This window comes from Telmatherina bonti, assembly GCF_933228915.1.
Source record: "Telmatherina bonti genome assembly, chromosome: 11".
NCBI lineage: Eukaryota > Metazoa > Chordata > Actinopteri > Atheriniformes > Telmatherinidae > Telmatherina > Telmatherina bonti.
The window spans coordinates 22,066,374-22,084,406 of NC_136629.1; the positions used below are offsets into that span (position 1 = coordinate 22,066,374).

An 18,033-nucleotide genomic window follows, 5' to 3' on the forward strand; every position below is an offset into this window, starting at 1 on the left:
GTCTTTGTTCGAGGGCCATAGTAATCTATACACTAGAAATGCAGACTGATTAAAGACCTCCTTCTACTGTGGATGTGGAAAGGTGGAGCAGGAGATAAAATGGACCTGCATATCCTCAACTACTTTCATAAAAGACAAGGTTCCTACTCGTCTGCCTTGTATTTCGTGTAGGACTGCCTCACTCTGACTGTTACACACTTTTAAATTTGCTGGGGAGTGTCAGTTTATTACAACCACAGCAGTTCTGTGCACTCATGACATGTCCCGGCTGAGTGTACTTGGAGGGTGAAAACTACGGTGAAACATGAGCCACAACTGTTCCTTTTGTGCAACAGTTAAAGATGGCTCAGTGGAAGCTCTGGCAACAAAAGCTGGATCCAGTTACAGCAGTCATATTTCAGCACGGTGCCTGCAAACCCTCATGTGTCATGAGAAAGGCAGCATACCTGGCCTTGTTGGGACTGTGCATACAGAAGCACCCGAATGGTGGTGTGATGCAAGATTACACACCCATAAGCATTACCTTTTTTGTTGAGCCATAGGTGTGGCTCTTTTGTGCTGCAAGCTGACATTTCAATCATGCACAGACGTGTGTACACAAATGCAAACAAGTACTAAAACACACCTCATTTTGTACTCTGTACAATTTACCCATCTCATTCTGGCCTTGACTGGCAAATACAGTGTTAAAAATCTGAATAATCTTATTTAAAGAGTTTTAGTTGTGTACAGTTGGAGGAGAGTTATAAATAAAACAATTAGTTCCAGCACAGATTATATTTGAATTGCATAAATCTAAATTTGTGCAGATTTGCTGTGTCCAATTTAGAACAGTAATGCATGTGACATTTGAATTTATGAGGCATAATTTGGAATTTAAATCAGTATCTGACTAATATTATCGCTGCACTAGTAAATTCATGCTGATACGGTTGCCTGAGATATATTCAAGTACTCAACACCACAGAAGATAAGTGGTGCCACGAGCATGTGAGCTTACATCTGCAGTGTTAGTACTTATCTTTATATAGAATATGATGAGTAGATATTTAGGAGATGAAAACTATGCTGCTATGGCTGACATTTAGAACTTGAGGCTGACTTAAAAGGTGAGATCTGATATAGAGATATGGTATTTCCTCTGGTATATCTGCTGTTCGCTGGTTTATTACACTGATTTAACACTGTAAATACAGTTAGACACACAAAATCTTGTACAATCTCACATGACTTAAAAGACACAGTGAAATCTAATACCAGAAGGTATTTTTACTGTAGTGTTTTATGTTTACACTGCAGACACATTATGTGCAGCACTTTTCAGGTTTATGTAAGCCAGTGTCTGTTAGTGTCTGGCACCCCACAAAGAATCACCATATGAATCAATGCATCCTTAGGGCCTTGAACAGGTCAATGTCCATGGCTGACAATTTGCATTTAAATTGCATTGCCCACGCAAGCTGATGCGTTGCACCTGAAGAAGAAGAGAAGGAGTTGGAGAGAAATGACATATTATCACAGTATCGCACAAATAAACAGAAGACAAATACAACATCAAAATAACTTAAATCCTATTAATTATTTATTTTTGATTATTTCTTATCTATCTACCCTCATGATCAAGTCGTGATATGATGCCTTTTTTTGACTGAGAGTTTTAAAATGTTTTTTACTCCTCTGCATCTCCAGATCAAAAACTGCTACATGCTATCTGGTTTCTCCTTTAACCAATACAGGTGTGGAAGGTGGTGTTATATGACAGGCTTGGTCAAAGATTAAGCTGTACACATTCCACTAAGGGGAGTCTCCATGACATTCATTGACCAAGCAAACCCATTAGCACTTGTATTATCTGCATTTGCAGTGGTTGACTGATTAGGAAGAAAACAAAATGTCTCCACTTGACTGCCTACCTGTTGCACTCTCATTTAGGGTCAGAAGCCCTCAAATGAAGTGAAACAGTTTTAGACTTGGAAGCAGTCTTCACTAGTTTAAAAGCAGAAAATCAGTTTGGTTAGATTTGAGCCTGACGTTTCTGTTTTGGGATATAGTCACAAGGGCGAGCTAATATTAGACACATATGTAATTAATAGGCCAAGTAACAGCAAGACATTCTGAATAGTTTTATGTCTGTCTGTGTCGAGCTAAATATGTGAAGTAGCTTCTTCCATAATATGCAGAACTAGAGACAAATGGATACCATCTTTTTTACAATACCATTTGTTCTTATAAGCTACAGATCAAATGAATGAAAAAAGGCTTTGGTAATTCTCTTAGTGATTGTATAATATTGTCCAAAGGTTTTCAACCAACTGTCATTTTAATTTTTTTGTATATTGTGAAGAAAGTGGGAAATAAGTATTATAATTTAATTTGGTATGTTCATAGATAAATGAGAATACAGTCTATGAGACTAAAGTACTTATAAAGTACTTATTTTCAGAGCTACATTTCAGAGCTCTTTTCTGTTATATTTTCTGTCAATGTGATCCCATATGGCGTCAATAATGTTGAGTGTCTAAGGAGGAATCATCACTTCATAAGACCAGTTGCCATTGATTTTCAGTCCAGTTCTTGGGTAATTTTGCATGCCTCAGTCCTTTCCCACAGTTCCCTTTCTTAAGAATGACTTCTTGACAGTCTTCCTTCTGTGGAGACTGTTGAGGCTTCGGTGAACACTAGATGAACAGAGTAAAGGTCTAGATGCTTGGTGTGGGTCAGAGAGCCCGTTAGCGTGGATTGGCTGTCATATTTCTGTCAGTGTGCCCCATAGGCAGCTATAGCTAGACATGCAGATTACCATCACCAAGTGTGAATGAATAAATTAATAATGGATTCACTGTGAACCATTTTCCTGGATTTCTCTTTCCTTAAGGACATCAATTTCTTTTTTTTTTTTTTTTTTTTTAAAGTTTTCCACTTCCTCTTTTGTTCCCTACTGGTGTATTATAACAAAAAAGTAAATACTGAAAACTGACAACAGACAACACACTATGCCAGTATATGCAGTTATTGGCCAACAGTTCTTTTGGAATTACACTGCTGGTCCAAAAATACTTCTTTATGCCTCTGCCAAATCATGTTATTTGGCGTCTTTTATAGATGCAACTAAAACCATCTGAACAAATTATATAATTTGTGACAGCTAATAGAAAAGCACCTAAACATATAAAATAGGTTCTTCCCTAAGTCGTTACACGTGGAAACAATATTGGCTCATTCCATGCATGAAAGCTATAGATGGTAATCTTGCTCAAAGACGATTATTATTATTATTTTTTTTTACTCTGGGTGAAATTTTTTCTCGTCCTGATAGTAGTCTATACATTTTGTAATCATAACCAGTAAGAAAAATAGTTAGACCCCTCAGTTTACTGTAAATCTGTAAAAACTCTGAACAATCCAAACATTCTGATTGAAGTAGAGTTGTTCATTTCTTATATTTCATAAGCTTCTTCCCCTGGCTCCCCTCCTCCCCCTCCCGCAGTGCATACATGATAGCCATACCCTGCATATAAATAGCGTGTTAGGATGAAAATACAAAGTAGTGAAAAAGAAACTCTGAAGGCAAACATGGCTGAGAAAATACAGGAAGGATTTCCTCAGTCTCAACTTTGTTTATTTGCCTCCTCCCGCTAAACAGCCAAGAAACAGAAAGTCATTGGTGGAAAGAAGCTGCAAAAAAAAAAAAAGCCTTGGATCACGTAAGGAGCAAAACCAGAGGGGAAGGAGCCAAAACAGGGTGTCACTTTCAAATCTTGATAGCTCTCCAACATGACCTACCCCGCTTTAAGGGTGCAATTTCAGGGCCTCTCCTGAAATATTATTTGTGACCCATGTGATTACCCCAATTCTGATTGGTAGCTAATCAGGTTTATTCACTTAAGGACCAAAATAAACTTATCTTCTTGCTTTCATCACAAACTATATTATCTGCTGTTTTTTCCCCCCGTTATCTTAAAAAAAAAGATTCATTTTTAATCTATATGGCTTTTCATTTTACAATTGATCACATTTTTGTGTTTTTTTTTCTTTGTAAAGTACTTTGGGTTGCTCTTATGCATTTGAGAAAGTACTGTGTAAATGAACTTGAGTTGATTTGAATGTCATTAGAGGGTTTAGTGGGTAACCCTCTGATACACAGAACCACACATCAGACAGCAAATTTCAGCAACTTCAAGAACAGCTGCAGTTGTGTTAACTGGTTGGTTGTTGGTCTTTCTGTGTGTTCTTTACAAAATGAGTAATGTTTCAAAACACTTTTTGTCTATGATACAAAGGCCTTTTGTATTAGTAATACAAATGAGCTCTTATTCAGAATTCCTGTCTTGTATAAGATTATTTTAAATCAGGAGACAGTCTTGTTTTTTAAAGTAGGAAAAGGCTCAAGGCTGTTATTCAAGGATGTTCAGACACCTAAGAATCCCTGTATTTCACACACTAATAAAAGCTAACAATGATCCTGCTGGACATTATAGTTAGGGGATATTTATTTGATGGCCACCCCACAATAACTTTTTATCTTGGCCACCCCAATACAAAATCCCTAGAAACGCTACTGTTTAAAAGACCGCAAGCAAGTCTAAAAAGTAAAATATGAAGGAATGAGGAGTGGTTTAAAAGCTGTGGTCGGAACTGTCTGTTCTTTAAAATATAACTCATTACTGAGTTAACAGAAACATCATCCACTCTGTATGCCCTCCAGTAGGCTAGGCTACTTACCAGCAGCTGAACCAGTAGATCACGATTATATGTTGCTTTTGCCACATTGGACAAATTTTTCTTGATTGTGTCACTTAGTCTATGTTGATGGAGATGGGTGGTCAGATTTAGAACTTGCATTTTTTCGCGCTTACAGTACATTTTTGACATGGCAGACACACCTTAGTGAGTTTCATTTATATAGCTGAGTGATGATGTTTTGATGGCAGAAATATAGGTGACATACCTCTCCACATGCTTGTTTTGACTAGGTCTGTTTGGGATTCTTTTTTTTTTTATTTGTGCACACTGGTGCAACACTGGGCATGTGTATGAAGCCTAGGTCCAGCCCTGCAACCCGCCCACCACCCTCCCTCTTCCCTTCGGTGCGTCTCGGTCCGCCCGCAGCAGTCTCCTTCCCGGCGAGGTTTCACTACAGAGATGGCTGCGAAAGTGTGCAGATCTGTACTCCTGTTGTCCCGGAGCAGCGGAGCGGTGGCCGGCAGCCTCCCCGCACTTCTTGTGTCTTCACAGCGACACCAGCAGCACATAAGACCGGTAAGTCCCAGGACGTGAGAGAGGAGAGGTGTAGGTAGGACCCAGGCAAGCAGGCTGGACCGGAGAGAGGAGGAAACCGTGGCGGCTGGGTTTGCTAAGGAAGTAAAGCTAACTGGCCTCAAACATTTTCCGTTCATGTCTCTTCTTGAAATAGCTTCTTTGCGGGAAGGTGAGGCTCAACATGAGTCATGTTCTAGGTCCCAACCCGCTGTTTTGTAGTTGTATTAATCCACGCTGGGACGCGGGGCTTTGACAGAAGCAATGCAGTTTTTTTGGAGCACTTATACTGAAGCCCATCGCAACACACTGGCGCTGCCCCACCGTTTACTGTAACTAGTCCTCAGACACTCGGCTTCACATAAATCCTTTCTCATTTTTTTTTCCTTCGGCGTCCTTCAACTTTGCAGAGGCAGTCCGTGCCATTCCGACTGCTGTGTGTGAACTGGAATGAGATCATATTTCAGGTTTTTGGATTATTTCAAAGCATCTGCAGTGCGAGATGGGATTGGTTTGATCACAGACGGCCACGAATGGGTGTTTTCTTTTCATGCAACGGCTGTTTGGTGTGAACATGATTCGTCTGCAGACGGTTCAAGGTTTGGCTGACAGCCCGTGAGTGATAAGATTCCCCTCATCTGCCTGCTTTTACATGGTGTGTGTGAGCTGCAGCGGCTGTGTGCTGGTGCAGCAGCAGAAACTCAGAATAATGAGGATCTGTCCAGAGGTGGAGAGGGGGAAACTACACATCTGTGTGTGAGTGCGTGGGTGTGTGTGTGACAGAGTTCCACTCACTGTTTATGCATGCACACGTATGAGACATCACATGAACATGGAAGCCCGCTCTAGTATGATGTCAGACTCTCCCAGCCAGCCTTCTTTTTCTCTCCACCCTGGGTGTTTTCCCACTCAGCTGGGAGATCCTGGGTTTTCCTGCAAGCTGATGCAGATAATTGACTTGACCACTGTGTAGCAATAAGTGCAGTCTTTAAAAAAAAAAAAAAAAAAAGGAAGCTGTTCACAAATGTAAGCGACAGTTGCAGAGCTTGTTTCTTGCTATGTGACCCTTTACCTCAGCTGAAAGTCAGCCTTATGTAGTGGCTAAAAGCAGTGGTATGTTAAACACACATTACAACTGCACACAAAAAGAGGGATTCTTTGCATCCTCCAATAGACACCAGTCCCCTAAGAAACCTTACAGAATTTGTATTTTTCCCCAAAAAACATATTTATTTTCATGCTTTTTGATCTTTATTTGTCTTGCAGTCGCTTTTGTTATTTTTCTTTCTTGTTCTTCCAAACATTTTTGCCATGGCTGTTGTAAAATTGAATGAGGCTTTCCTTTTTGTGAAACGAGGCCATGCTGAGGGTCAAGTAGCTGTCAGGAAGAACCCACACTGTCCGTATCACCACAGGAGACCCTGTTGCAGTTGATTACTGTTTGAACAAGTGTAAGTCTGCAGAGATGTAATATCTGTAATATCTGTCCTATTTCAGTCTTAAGTGAGGGGATTTTTTTTTTTTAGCTCAGCTGTTTTACTTTTATGTCATCTTTAGGTTTCACCTTTTTAAAAAAAAAAAAAAATCTTCTGTCATATTGTGTCTTTGTCCATTGAAGTGTAGCTGTTGTAACTCCCAACGCAGAGCTGTCACTTGCAGTGACAGCCAAGCCTCCGTATTTATTTGTGAGTCCTTCACTGCGTGGTGGAATTTGTCTGCCCGCTTGTTTTCTTTTTTATTTATAAAGCTGCATTGGAAGCCATACAGTTGTCATGAAGCAAGTAGAATCTGTTAGCAAGACATGTTTTACCAAAGACCCAAAGATGCAGTGAAGAGCTTTTTTTTTTTGTTGGAAAGCAGACTGATGACTTAATGCTACTTCCTTGACATGGTGCAGTCCTGATGGGTCATTTCCCAGGGATGGAGAGCAGACAGTAGGCTCCAGAGCATCACATTTAACCTGCAATAGATTACTATTGAGTCAGCTGTCATATAAAATGCCACTGTTTTGACGTGTGGCAGGGGAGTTGAGTTAGTGTGAGTAAACAGTCCTTTTAATAGGATTATAAATAACTGGGGGGTGTCTTCTGTGGAATGAGGTGGTTGAATGCATATTTCCATATTTTGCATTCAAATGTTCAGAAAACTAGGGAATGAAAGCAACCAGGTATTATTATGCAGACGTCTGTTTCATTCACGTTAACTTGTTGGTTGTATTTGAGTATCTGGGTGGCTGTTGCAAGGTCGACTTGAAACCCACTTTTGGTTTTAAATCCAATCAGTGTCGGAGTAAACTAATTTATTCCTGCTGTCTTCATGGACTCTTGCTCAAGTTATCTGGATGTGTGTGATAAGAAAGTGGCGCTAAGCAGTGGGACTGTGCTAAAGGTGATAGGTGGAGTAGAATGATTGATAAGCGTGTCCACACAGATGGAGCGTTTGATAGACCCCACCCTTTTACAGGCAAAGTGATTTCTGACTCCTTTTCTGATCTCATACATACATGCATGACTGGGAAAGAGAGGATAGATATATCATGAAAGACAAAAAGTCTTAAAAGAAAACAGTGATGGATTTTCATTTTATGTTTCAGTTGAGCCAATTGATTTTATTGCTTACTTAGGATTCAGATGACTGACAAGAGCATCTTGATGGAAAAAGCTGGTCACAGGACGATCCTAAAACAAGAGTTTCTGTTTTTGTCTTTATTTGTTAGTAGAAAAGATAACATACATATTTACATTGATGTTATCATGTCATCATTTCTCTGTGGTATTGTTGGCTGTTATTAATACAGACATATTGGAAGTTTTAATGTGAATGGGGAGAGCTTGGTTTAGTGGGGGAGAAAACTCATCTGTGATTGCTCGCAGGCAAAACGATTAGATAAAATTTCAGTCAGAAGTTAGTAGCTACAAAGTGATTGATTTGCTGAATGGATATTCCACTCAGTCCATAAACCATGTTGTGTTCGTGCCACTGATCATTACAAGCAGAGTTTCCACATTAGTATAGAATATCAGTTTGCCTGGATGAAGGAGAACTTATATGATTCAACTGAAGCCTTGAAGTGTGGCGACCAAAGAAAGATATGTTATTACATAATGCATGTGTTGGAGATGTTATCGCCATTACATGTTTTGAAAAATGATGGGAGTAATTGTAAGTGGACTTCTGGCCTTTCCCTACAGAACTGCTGAGAAACCGAGGAGTTCATCCCCCTGCAAACTTCCCACTCTTCAGTGTTCAAATTAGTTTTAGATGGTGAGTTACAGAGCAATGAACAGGAAATCGAGGAGAAATGACCAATTTTGTTCTGCCAGGAAGCCATGATAGTTCACTCTTCTTGAGGGGAAACTTATCTTAGTTTGACCAGTTTCTCACGACAGAATGACTGCATTTGCACCACTGGGGAGGAGTATACAAGTACCTCTGTTTTTTATTATTTCTATTCAGTTGTGTTTCAGAGAATTTTTTTTAATATAGCTTTGGTATAAAGACTTTAAACCAATAAAGCGCTGTACTGCATTCACTTTAAGTTTATCTTAAATGCTGTTTGCTACTCCTTTTTCTAAAAACAATTATTATTGCTAAAATCTAATTTAATGTTGTCATTTTAACTCACCAACTGGTTAAAGTGTTAAAAATGCTATTTAAAAAAAAAAAATTATGTTGATGCAATAACAATTAAATTACAGGTTACATGGCAGTGATGACAATGATATGGCAGTGTAATGACATTTTAGATAAACTTAAAGTGAATGCATTACAGCATTTTATTAATATCATTATCCATTGGTTCATCTACAGCACATGCGTTACGTGCTTTAGTGTCGCAGGAGCTTTGGTTACACCCGGATGCCAGTCCATCAGAGTCATCCTAAAATGATTTTCTCATTTACTGACTGATGAAATTATGGGGAAAAAAACAAAAAGAGCAAAGCTCTCCCACATATTGCATGAGCCTGATGTCAAAAAGGATATAACCCAGGATATGGAGATTCATGTTCCAGCAGATTAGCAGCTATATTAACGTTCCTTGTCAGCCACTGTCTGCAACTCCGTTGTTTTTTTTTTTTGTTTTTTTAAAAAAAATTATTATTGCTAAAATCTAATTTAATGTTGTCATTTTAACTTACCAACTGGTTAAGGGGTTAAATATGCATTTTTTCAAATTTGTTTATTATATTTTGATGCAAGAACAATAAAATTAGAGGTTACATAATGATATGGCAATGTAATGACATTCTTACCTGACTGCACCATCATTCTGTCTTAATAATCTGTCCATTCTTTGCTAAAAAAAAATCCTTCTACAAAGACAGATAAAACCAGAGTCAACACTACAGGTTTTAGAAGCAGTGTTACTTGGGTAAGTTTAGTTTCTCATTCACACTTTCACATACTTCACCACTTGTTACATGTCTCAGACACTGACTTACCCAGATGGAACTGAAATTATAGACAAAAAAAAAATAGACTGTCTCTGCAGTTGTGATCTGGTTTTCAGTATAGTCTTATGGTCTTAGTCTTGCATGGTAGCGCTCTCAGGGTCTCAGGCCACATATCCGCCAAACATGGATCAAATCTGCATATTGTTTGGGCATTAGGCCCTGCACTCTGCCATAAGTACCATTATCAGCCCAGAGCTAGCATGTATAGACATGTTTAATACATAAATTTAGATTGTTTACTGATGTCTGGTTAGTAGATTTCCCCATTCTAAGCTCTACTAAAATAGCAAAAAAAAAAAAAGAAAAAAAAAAGAAATGGCTTTTATTATTGAAACTGGTAACACTGAAGAGGATTTTATTCAGAAAAGCAACAAGAAGTAGTTCAGCTTTAAAGTGATACTGTACCCAGTAAAACCAGGGCTGGGCAATATGACCATAACCTCATATCCCAATATAGCTCATTTTGTATCCCCATAATGATATACATAATGATATAAAATTGTTTGTGTAATTTTGTCAGTCATCAGTTATTTGTCAGATGTACTTGGCAACGTCAGCAGTGATCTCATTCCATCTGCGGGAACAATGGCCGTATGACGTTTCACGGTGAAAAGCCTGTTAAAAGCCTGTTGCAGCGTTTGCATCTGGAGGTTATTATGAGCACTTTCACCACTACTTGACGCTGCTTTTGCTCGTTGACTCTATTCTTTATCCTGTATTCTTTATCCTGATTCTAGCGCAGGTCCTAAAATGAGTTACCGGTAGTCATGTCGGAGTCCGTTGTTAGCTAGTCTGTTGTCGGTTCCTCGTCGGTCTTTTTATATCCAAACCGCATCCATGCGACAGAAATTTCCCCTCTTTTATGCAGAAGCTCATTAGTTTTGGTTGGCTGGTCATCTTTTAGTGAATTATCATACTCTGAAAAACGTCTGTTACTGTCTCTCTTTATGTTTGTTTATGTATTGCAGCATACATGCCGTAAAGCACATCTTGACATAAAATGCTGCCTTAAAGGATCTTATTGTGGTGTAAACGATAGAGCCTCGTATGAAACGATAGACATTTTTTATCGTCCAAACAATATGCATCGTCATATCGCCTAGCTCTAAGTAAAACCATGACTGTATCCATCCATCTATTTTCTAAACCGCTTAGTCCAATTAAGGGTCACAGGGAAACTGGAGCCTATCCCAGCAATCACTGGTTGAGATGCAGGGTACACCCTGGACGGGTTGCCAGTCCATCACAGGGCCCATGACAATATGTGGTAGCATAAAGCCAAAGAAAAAACAGACATTTTCTGTCTCATTTCTAACTGTACAACTTATTTTTTATTGTCTTTGTATGAAATCTCGTTGTGAAAATGATTGTCTCACCATCAGGGAAACTATGTGTGGTTATGTCAGTACAGTGATAAAATGCCACTGGCTTCAGTGGCTGCGTTCCTGAAAGAGCTCCTGTCAGCCAGGGCGGCAATCTTCCCGGTGAGCGGTAGTCAGGGTAATTTCAAACGTCTGCATGTGGGTCCACAGGAGTACGGCTGACTGGGCAGGCATACTGTGCTGTGGGGCTTTTGTTCAGCTGCACTTCCTTGTATTGTTTTTTTTTTTTTTTTTTTTTTTTTTTTTGCTGGCAGTATTCATTATAATTAGGTTGACAGTTTTCAGAAGAGGGTGAGCAGAGGCTTTGTGTGGTGTTAACATGGTTCCAGGTGAAAGACACTGTATAGACATAAGGCTGCAGAAACCAATGAGACGACATTGGCTAAAATGTTCTTCTTTTACACTATATTTGCTGGATAGTAACTGCAACGTAACTGTGCATGATTTTAGGGTTTTTGCTAATTTTTTCAAAGCTTCTAATACAACAAGCTAAACGTCCTCTAGTGCTGATAGCTTAACACATTTCCTGCAAAAATAGATAAGTTTATAATTATGTTGCTCCATATTTTCTGCAAACAAGGTCTTTTTCAGCCAATTTACTGTCACTGAAAGAAAGGTTGCCTTTCCACCTCTCTTTAAGGCTCTGCTGAATCTCCAAACATATGCTTATGTGTGTCCTGTTTTCCCCTGTGCTTTTTTCTTCTAATTTCCCCACACTGTCTTCAGCCCATCGCGTTACAGCACCTGCACGGCATGACAACCTTTCTCACGCTTGCCAGCTGTTTGTCCTGCAGTCAAAAATAATTACGCTGGTGGTTGAAATGGTTTGCATTAGAAACTTGCTAAATAAATGGTTCTGCAATTTTGGAAGTATGACTGCAAATAAACTCTTAATAAACTGTACAGTTATGGTATAAATGCTGCTGTAGCTCCTAATTCGACAGAAGAGCCGCTTACTTTTGTTACTTGGTCATTATTGTGATGCTGTAGCATTGTCACAAATGAGGCTGTAGTGATGGACAAAGTCCTCATTAGTGCTTTGGAGAAAATTTCACCCTTGAAGATGTAAATGACTGGTGAACCTCTGCTGTTGGCATAGACTAATTAGCTGCTCCCCATCTTCCTGTGTGGCCCAGTGTGTCTCCAGTCAAGTCTGAAAAGGACATTTAACTAGGCCAGTGTGTGAAATGTGATGATGGATGGAAGCAACGCTTGGTTAACCCCTCTCATCTGAGATGTAGGGGCTGTTGGCAACCTCTGCCAGGAGGGCAGGTGAGGCGGCTGTTAAAACCTGAAGGTCATTGGCTGCCCTGCATTTCATGCTGTTAGACATGAAATTGGGCTCATTGTTATGACAAATGTGGGGAGGGGGGAACAGTGGATCCAAATGAGCACTATTTTTGGCAGAATTATCCTGTATGACAGTCAGCTGTGCCCAAACCCGTCAACAAATATGAGACAGTTATTTGAAAGTGTTCCCAGTTGATACGTTGTTGTTTATGTCACATAACCTACTGTACTTTAGTTTTGGAACACATATGCAACACCTGCTTTTGTGTATCCTCAATGATGGACATCTACAATCCTTTTAACATGTACAAAGTGTCACACATAAAAGGATGTGAAATGGCATATAAAGGATGCATTCCAGTTAGAGCAGTGGTTTCCAGGCTCGGCTCTCTGACCACCATCATATACTTCTCATTATTTTTAAAACCAGATTCCAAAGGGAATAAATGACGGCCCTCAAAATCTACTGACAATATATCTTTTTTTAACATATGTCCTTAGTCTGCGATGGACTCGCCCAAAGACTGCTGGGATAGGCTCCAGCTTCCCCACAACCCTTCATTGGATTAAGTGGTTAGGATAATGAATGAATGAATGAATGTCCTTAGTTAAAAAAAAGAAAACAGCTCATTAGTGAACCATGTCTATTCCAGTCTATTTTTGTTCTTTGTGGTGGATGCATAAAGGGGGTCTTTAAGGAAAAATGGACTGGGAGCCACTGTATGGAATGCAGGCCTTGTTAGATTGTAGCATTCAACAGTAATACCAAAAATGGAAAATATTCCAATTGTTGTTCAGCTGCAATATTGAAGAGCAACAAGAGCAATCTTTGCTCTGGTAGCAGTGGTGGTTGAGCTTACATGCCATCATTTCTGGGCCTTACACCTTAAAATAACCTTGTCCTCAGTAGATAACGGCATGATGTCAGCATGTATAGTACAGAGGAATCTCATGCTTTGTGACAGCATGAATATGTAGCATTGCTTCCATCAGAGTTCATTAAGGTGCCGCCTCGAAAACTTCAGTTGTCTCCAGTTTGCAGCTAATCAGTAAGAGAGTGGTGCAGGTGACCTCTCCTTCAGAAAGTATTGATTTTGTTGTACCCTTGTTTATGCAGGTTCATCTGAAATAATACAAGCACCAGAGGGAGATCAATATTGTCTTAGTATAGAGACATTCACAGTGGTTAGTGGCAATTCAGCTTAGAATATGAATAATTTTCACCTCATGGATGATTTTACCTCAGTATTAAGAAGATTCACTTTAGTAGTTTAGGTCACAGTTTCAAATTTGCCTGATCCCAGTTGTTTGAGCTGAACTTGGTCATTTTGCACAACTGTTAGAATGGATCACATCCATCTCCGATCAGCTGAAATAAAAGTAATATTATTATTAATGTTTCCACAACTGTTCTATCGTGTTGTGCCCACCTCTCCAACTTTAATTGAATTTGACTGAGAAGTGATTACCACGAAATGTTTTCTTGAGTTTTCCAGTTTTCTTGTGTTTAACCATCTGCATTACAGCCCAGAAAGTAAACATGATTTTAGTATATACTAAAATGCAGACTCCAATTCATATCTGTCTGTTCCTTTTACTCATGGTTGAACCCCTCCTCCCTTTTTATTTGTATGAATCTTCAATATCTAAACATCTGTGATAAAGCAGTAGATGGGGGAGAGCAAGACTGAATAGAGCCTGTATTGAATATAGCGAGCGGTTTCTCATATCAGCCCCATTATACTGCACAAATGCACTTTCTGAACCCATTCTGCCCAGTATTTCTTCCATGCTTTTGCTCACCTATATTACATTTAGATTTTGCTTTTATTGAATTGGAAACAATATGGCATGTAGGTTCTTACAGATCCAAATATTGTTGTTGTTCAGTCAAAGGCAGAGACGGCCTTATATCACAGCAATGCAGCTGGAGGACAATCATCATTGTAAGACAAGCGACAGGAGAGATGAGACTGGCTTGCCTGTCAACAGTGAGGCAGTCCTTTATTGGAACTGTAAACATTTGCATGAATGAATCCTATTTTGCTAATGGAATAATTTGATGGAAATTGCACAGAGAAATTTAGGGGTTCTGCTGTGAGGATTCCCTCGGCCTCAGGTTCACCTCTTTTGTTGAATAGAAACCGTCTGCATGGCGCAGCTTTTCAACTGTCAGCATAAATAAATGATTATTGCTGTAACTACTGAATCTTTTTTTTTTAAACTTTAAGTTTTATTCACAAGTCCATCCCCCTGCATCTGCTAAACTGTATATTGGATGAAATACTGTGGATGTCAGAAGAATCAAATCCTAGTCCTCGGGAGTTGTTACGTATTTAGACGTATGGAGCTAAATGGAATCTGTCATGTATGGCACAAAAACAGGATATGTAAAAAGACCTGAAAAGTCAATTTAGGAATGACTCAGTGAATTTTGTATGCTAGTAAGTCTCTCAGAAGCTGTCTTAGAGGAATAGGTAATACTTGCTCAGCATTCACCACACAGTTTTGCTCCATTAGGTTACAGTTTAACTTAAATGGAGTTCAAATCGGATTTTGGAGACAACCCATGAATGGCAGATTGAATCTCCAAATTCCTCAACAGTTTATCTTAGAAGTGAAAATCCCTATGAACTTAAATAAAGCTAATGGCAATCTTGTTACTCGAACACCCCCTCAGCCTTCTCCGCTACTGCCAACACACAAACACAAGCACACACACAAGCTCATAAGTAGTCCCTCTGCTTCTGCTGGATCAATTCACTGGGTTAATGGCAGAAGCACTTGACATTTTCAAGTTCGTTACACCTTTTTTTGTCCCCGTGACTTTAGAACGTGGGCCGGTGTCTCCTCTGATAAAGCTAGTTGATCCCTGAGTGGGCGAAGGCAGGTAAAAGCAAACCTGCTGGAGGAAAATCTGCATTTCAGAGCTGATGTGTGTAGGGAAACGTGCTTGTCTTGTACAAGGTAAACAATGGCTTTGGCAGTCATGATTAAACAAGGTGGATATAGAGCTGTGACTTCATCCTTTGGTCAGGGTCATTCTGGGGGAGTGGAAGTGTGTGTTGGTGAGGAATTGTTTGTTCGTGGGGGGCTTAGTGAGGCATGTTGCCAAGCAGGCTGCTTTTTATTGTTTCTTTATAGCACTTTGTTTCTTTTACTCTCGGTGGTCAACATATATCCGATCCAGGCTTTTGAACAGAGCTGTTTTAAATTTGCATGCTTCGTTTTTATGCCTTGTGTCAAGAACAAATTTTGTAGCGTGCAGTTTGATTGACATGACTCCTTGAAGCGCACTTAAGCAAGATAACTGAACATCAGACTTACTGGTGATTAAAGAAATCACATTTATCTTAAGTTACAGTGACATTCACTTGAAGTGATTTATAAAGTAGATGTACATTTTGGTGACTTCTCTGAAGCATTGTTTTTAAGCTTTTAAATTATGTTTTGAATTGGTTCTGATTGAGTCGCGTAACTCTACTATAAGCAACCCTGTTTAATCCCTAATCAATATAATTACATCTGGACAGAAAGGGATTTGACTGGATGGGATTGAGTGAGACATGCTTGTCCTGCCCTTCTCTGTACAATTTTCACAAGTCACAAGTCATCATCTTATTATTCTTATTCTCTTGCAGCCTCTTGGTCCAATCATGCTAGCTTTTAAAACCCCTCTGTGCTTTCACAAATGTCACCTTGCACTCTGCTTGAAATTAGTTCTCTTTATTTCACAAAGGAAGTTTGTGAATGGCTCATTACACAACCAGAAGTCAAGAACTGGCCTTTCACTGAGATTGAGCAGACTCTGAGTGTATCCATTGAGTCAGTGATCCCCAGGACACAGTTCGGCTTGGTGCCCAGTTTGTTTGCACTGTAATTACTCAGACTGAAGCTGTGCCATGGTACGCACAAGCACACACAGAGAAATCACCATGGAGAAAACAAAGATGCATACCTTTGTCAAACAATGATCTCTGGGCTCTCAAAGCCTTCTGTGTTATTTGCAATGAGTAGCTGGACCTGATAAACAGGACAAGCACATTTTTTCCGTTTAACGGAACACAACAAACTTGGTTGTGACCTCAGTTCATATTTTTCTGGTGAGAATTTTTTTTCAAATGTATCCGTAAAGATTTTTTTTTCTGTCTCTCTGTCAGGATTGATTTGAAAAGTCATACTCTTAAGAGTAAATCTGTGTGGTTTGACTAGTCCTAATGAATCAGAAGTCTGAGCTTTGAACCTCTTTTAATGACCTCTTATGTCAGTAAAAGTAGATCAGTGACTCGAGAACCATTGAAATAAACAGGTGATAGAGAGAACTAAACTAAAGTTGTACAGTATGTGAATGGAAAGAGATAAGGAGGGGTTTAATATAGACCAAGGTGATCATGAAGGTTACAGGGTTTTTTTTGTCAATTTCTTTTTGCAGTCTTGGCACGTTGGAACCTCATTCAAACTAATCAGTCACTTCAATGGTATTATAGGTATCAATGTAAAACGAAGGGTTTGACCATATAATCCTATTAGGAGCCTTTGAAAATGCACCATATCAAAGTTTATATATGTATCAGTGAGCCAAATTATTTCTCCTAAAAACCATTTCACATTTTTTTCAAATGTGACTTGTATTAGGGAAAAAACCACAATGAAACAAACAACCACAACAAAAGAAATGAACGAATGCAATGAGTGTGGAAGTAACCTTAAGTACACAAAACAAAACTTTGTGATATTCTGAATAAAACAGTTTAGCTTATTTAGTCACATATATTTAGAGCTTCATTCTGAAGTTGATAAAACCTTTTTTTGATTTAAAACTGTGTAAATTGACATGAAGCAGCCCTGCCCAGTTAGTGCAGCCAAACACAACCTAGACTTTGCAAACATGGTATATAATCTCATAAATGCTTGTATATTGCTTTTGGGGTAAACTCTTTGATCCTGTTCAACACGATCTATTTAAAAACCCAGCATCATGCTATACAAAGAAGTGTTTTGTGAACCTGTTTTCAAAAGTCAGTAAGGACATGGAACTCAGAGCTTGGAGATACAATCTTGTCTCTTCTCAAAGGCACCTCTGGGAAGCAGAACAGTTTGGACAAATTGCTTATAGCTTTGATCCTGTAATCTAATTTTGGACTAGCATGAATGACTGACATTATACTATGCTTTTAAAAGTATAAATTTTGCTCCTTGAATGAAAATGTGCTTATAGGTATTGACTAAAGGTTTAAGATCAACAAAGGAGATAATCAATACTAACAATGGCAACACTACAGACACTGTGCCGTTTGAATAAAATGAAGTCTTGTCCGATTAGTGGTTGTTGAGAATTAGTGTGTCCATTATTGGATCCTGACGGACATAAAACACTGCTTGTAGCTGCCTTTATTTATGGTGCAAGTGCTGTTTGGTTGTAGGAAGCTTGACATTTGTGTAGGCTAGTACTAATTAGCAGGGCTAGCGAAGACTTTGCCCTCAGGCTCCGACAGTGTTTGCTGACACACAGGTGGAGATATATCCCTTGCTTTTTTAACAGGCTTAGGCAGTGTTGCAGACATGCTACCTCAGCCTTTGCTGTTTGATCGAGGCATGAGGGCAACAGGAAATACTTCTATTTATTAACACTGCTACCCATGTACCGTGTA

General features: G+C 39.1%; 1 protein-coding gene across 1 annotated transcript in view; it reads left to right on the top strand.

Moving 5' to 3' along the window:
* Nucleotides 1-5,130: 5,130 nt before the first annotated feature.
* The window catches only part of mcu (mitochondrial calcium uniporter), a 61,684-nt gene continuing 48,781 nt past the window's right edge, over nucleotides 5,131-18,033 (top strand). Inside the window, exon 1 of the mRNA XM_079249302.1 lies at nucleotides 5,131-5,259. Within this exon, the coding sequence (XP_079105428.1) occupies nucleotides 5,143-5,259 (117 nt within the window). The 5' untranslated portion in view covers nucleotides 5,131-5,142. The remainder of the gene's footprint in view (nucleotides 5,260-18,033) is intronic.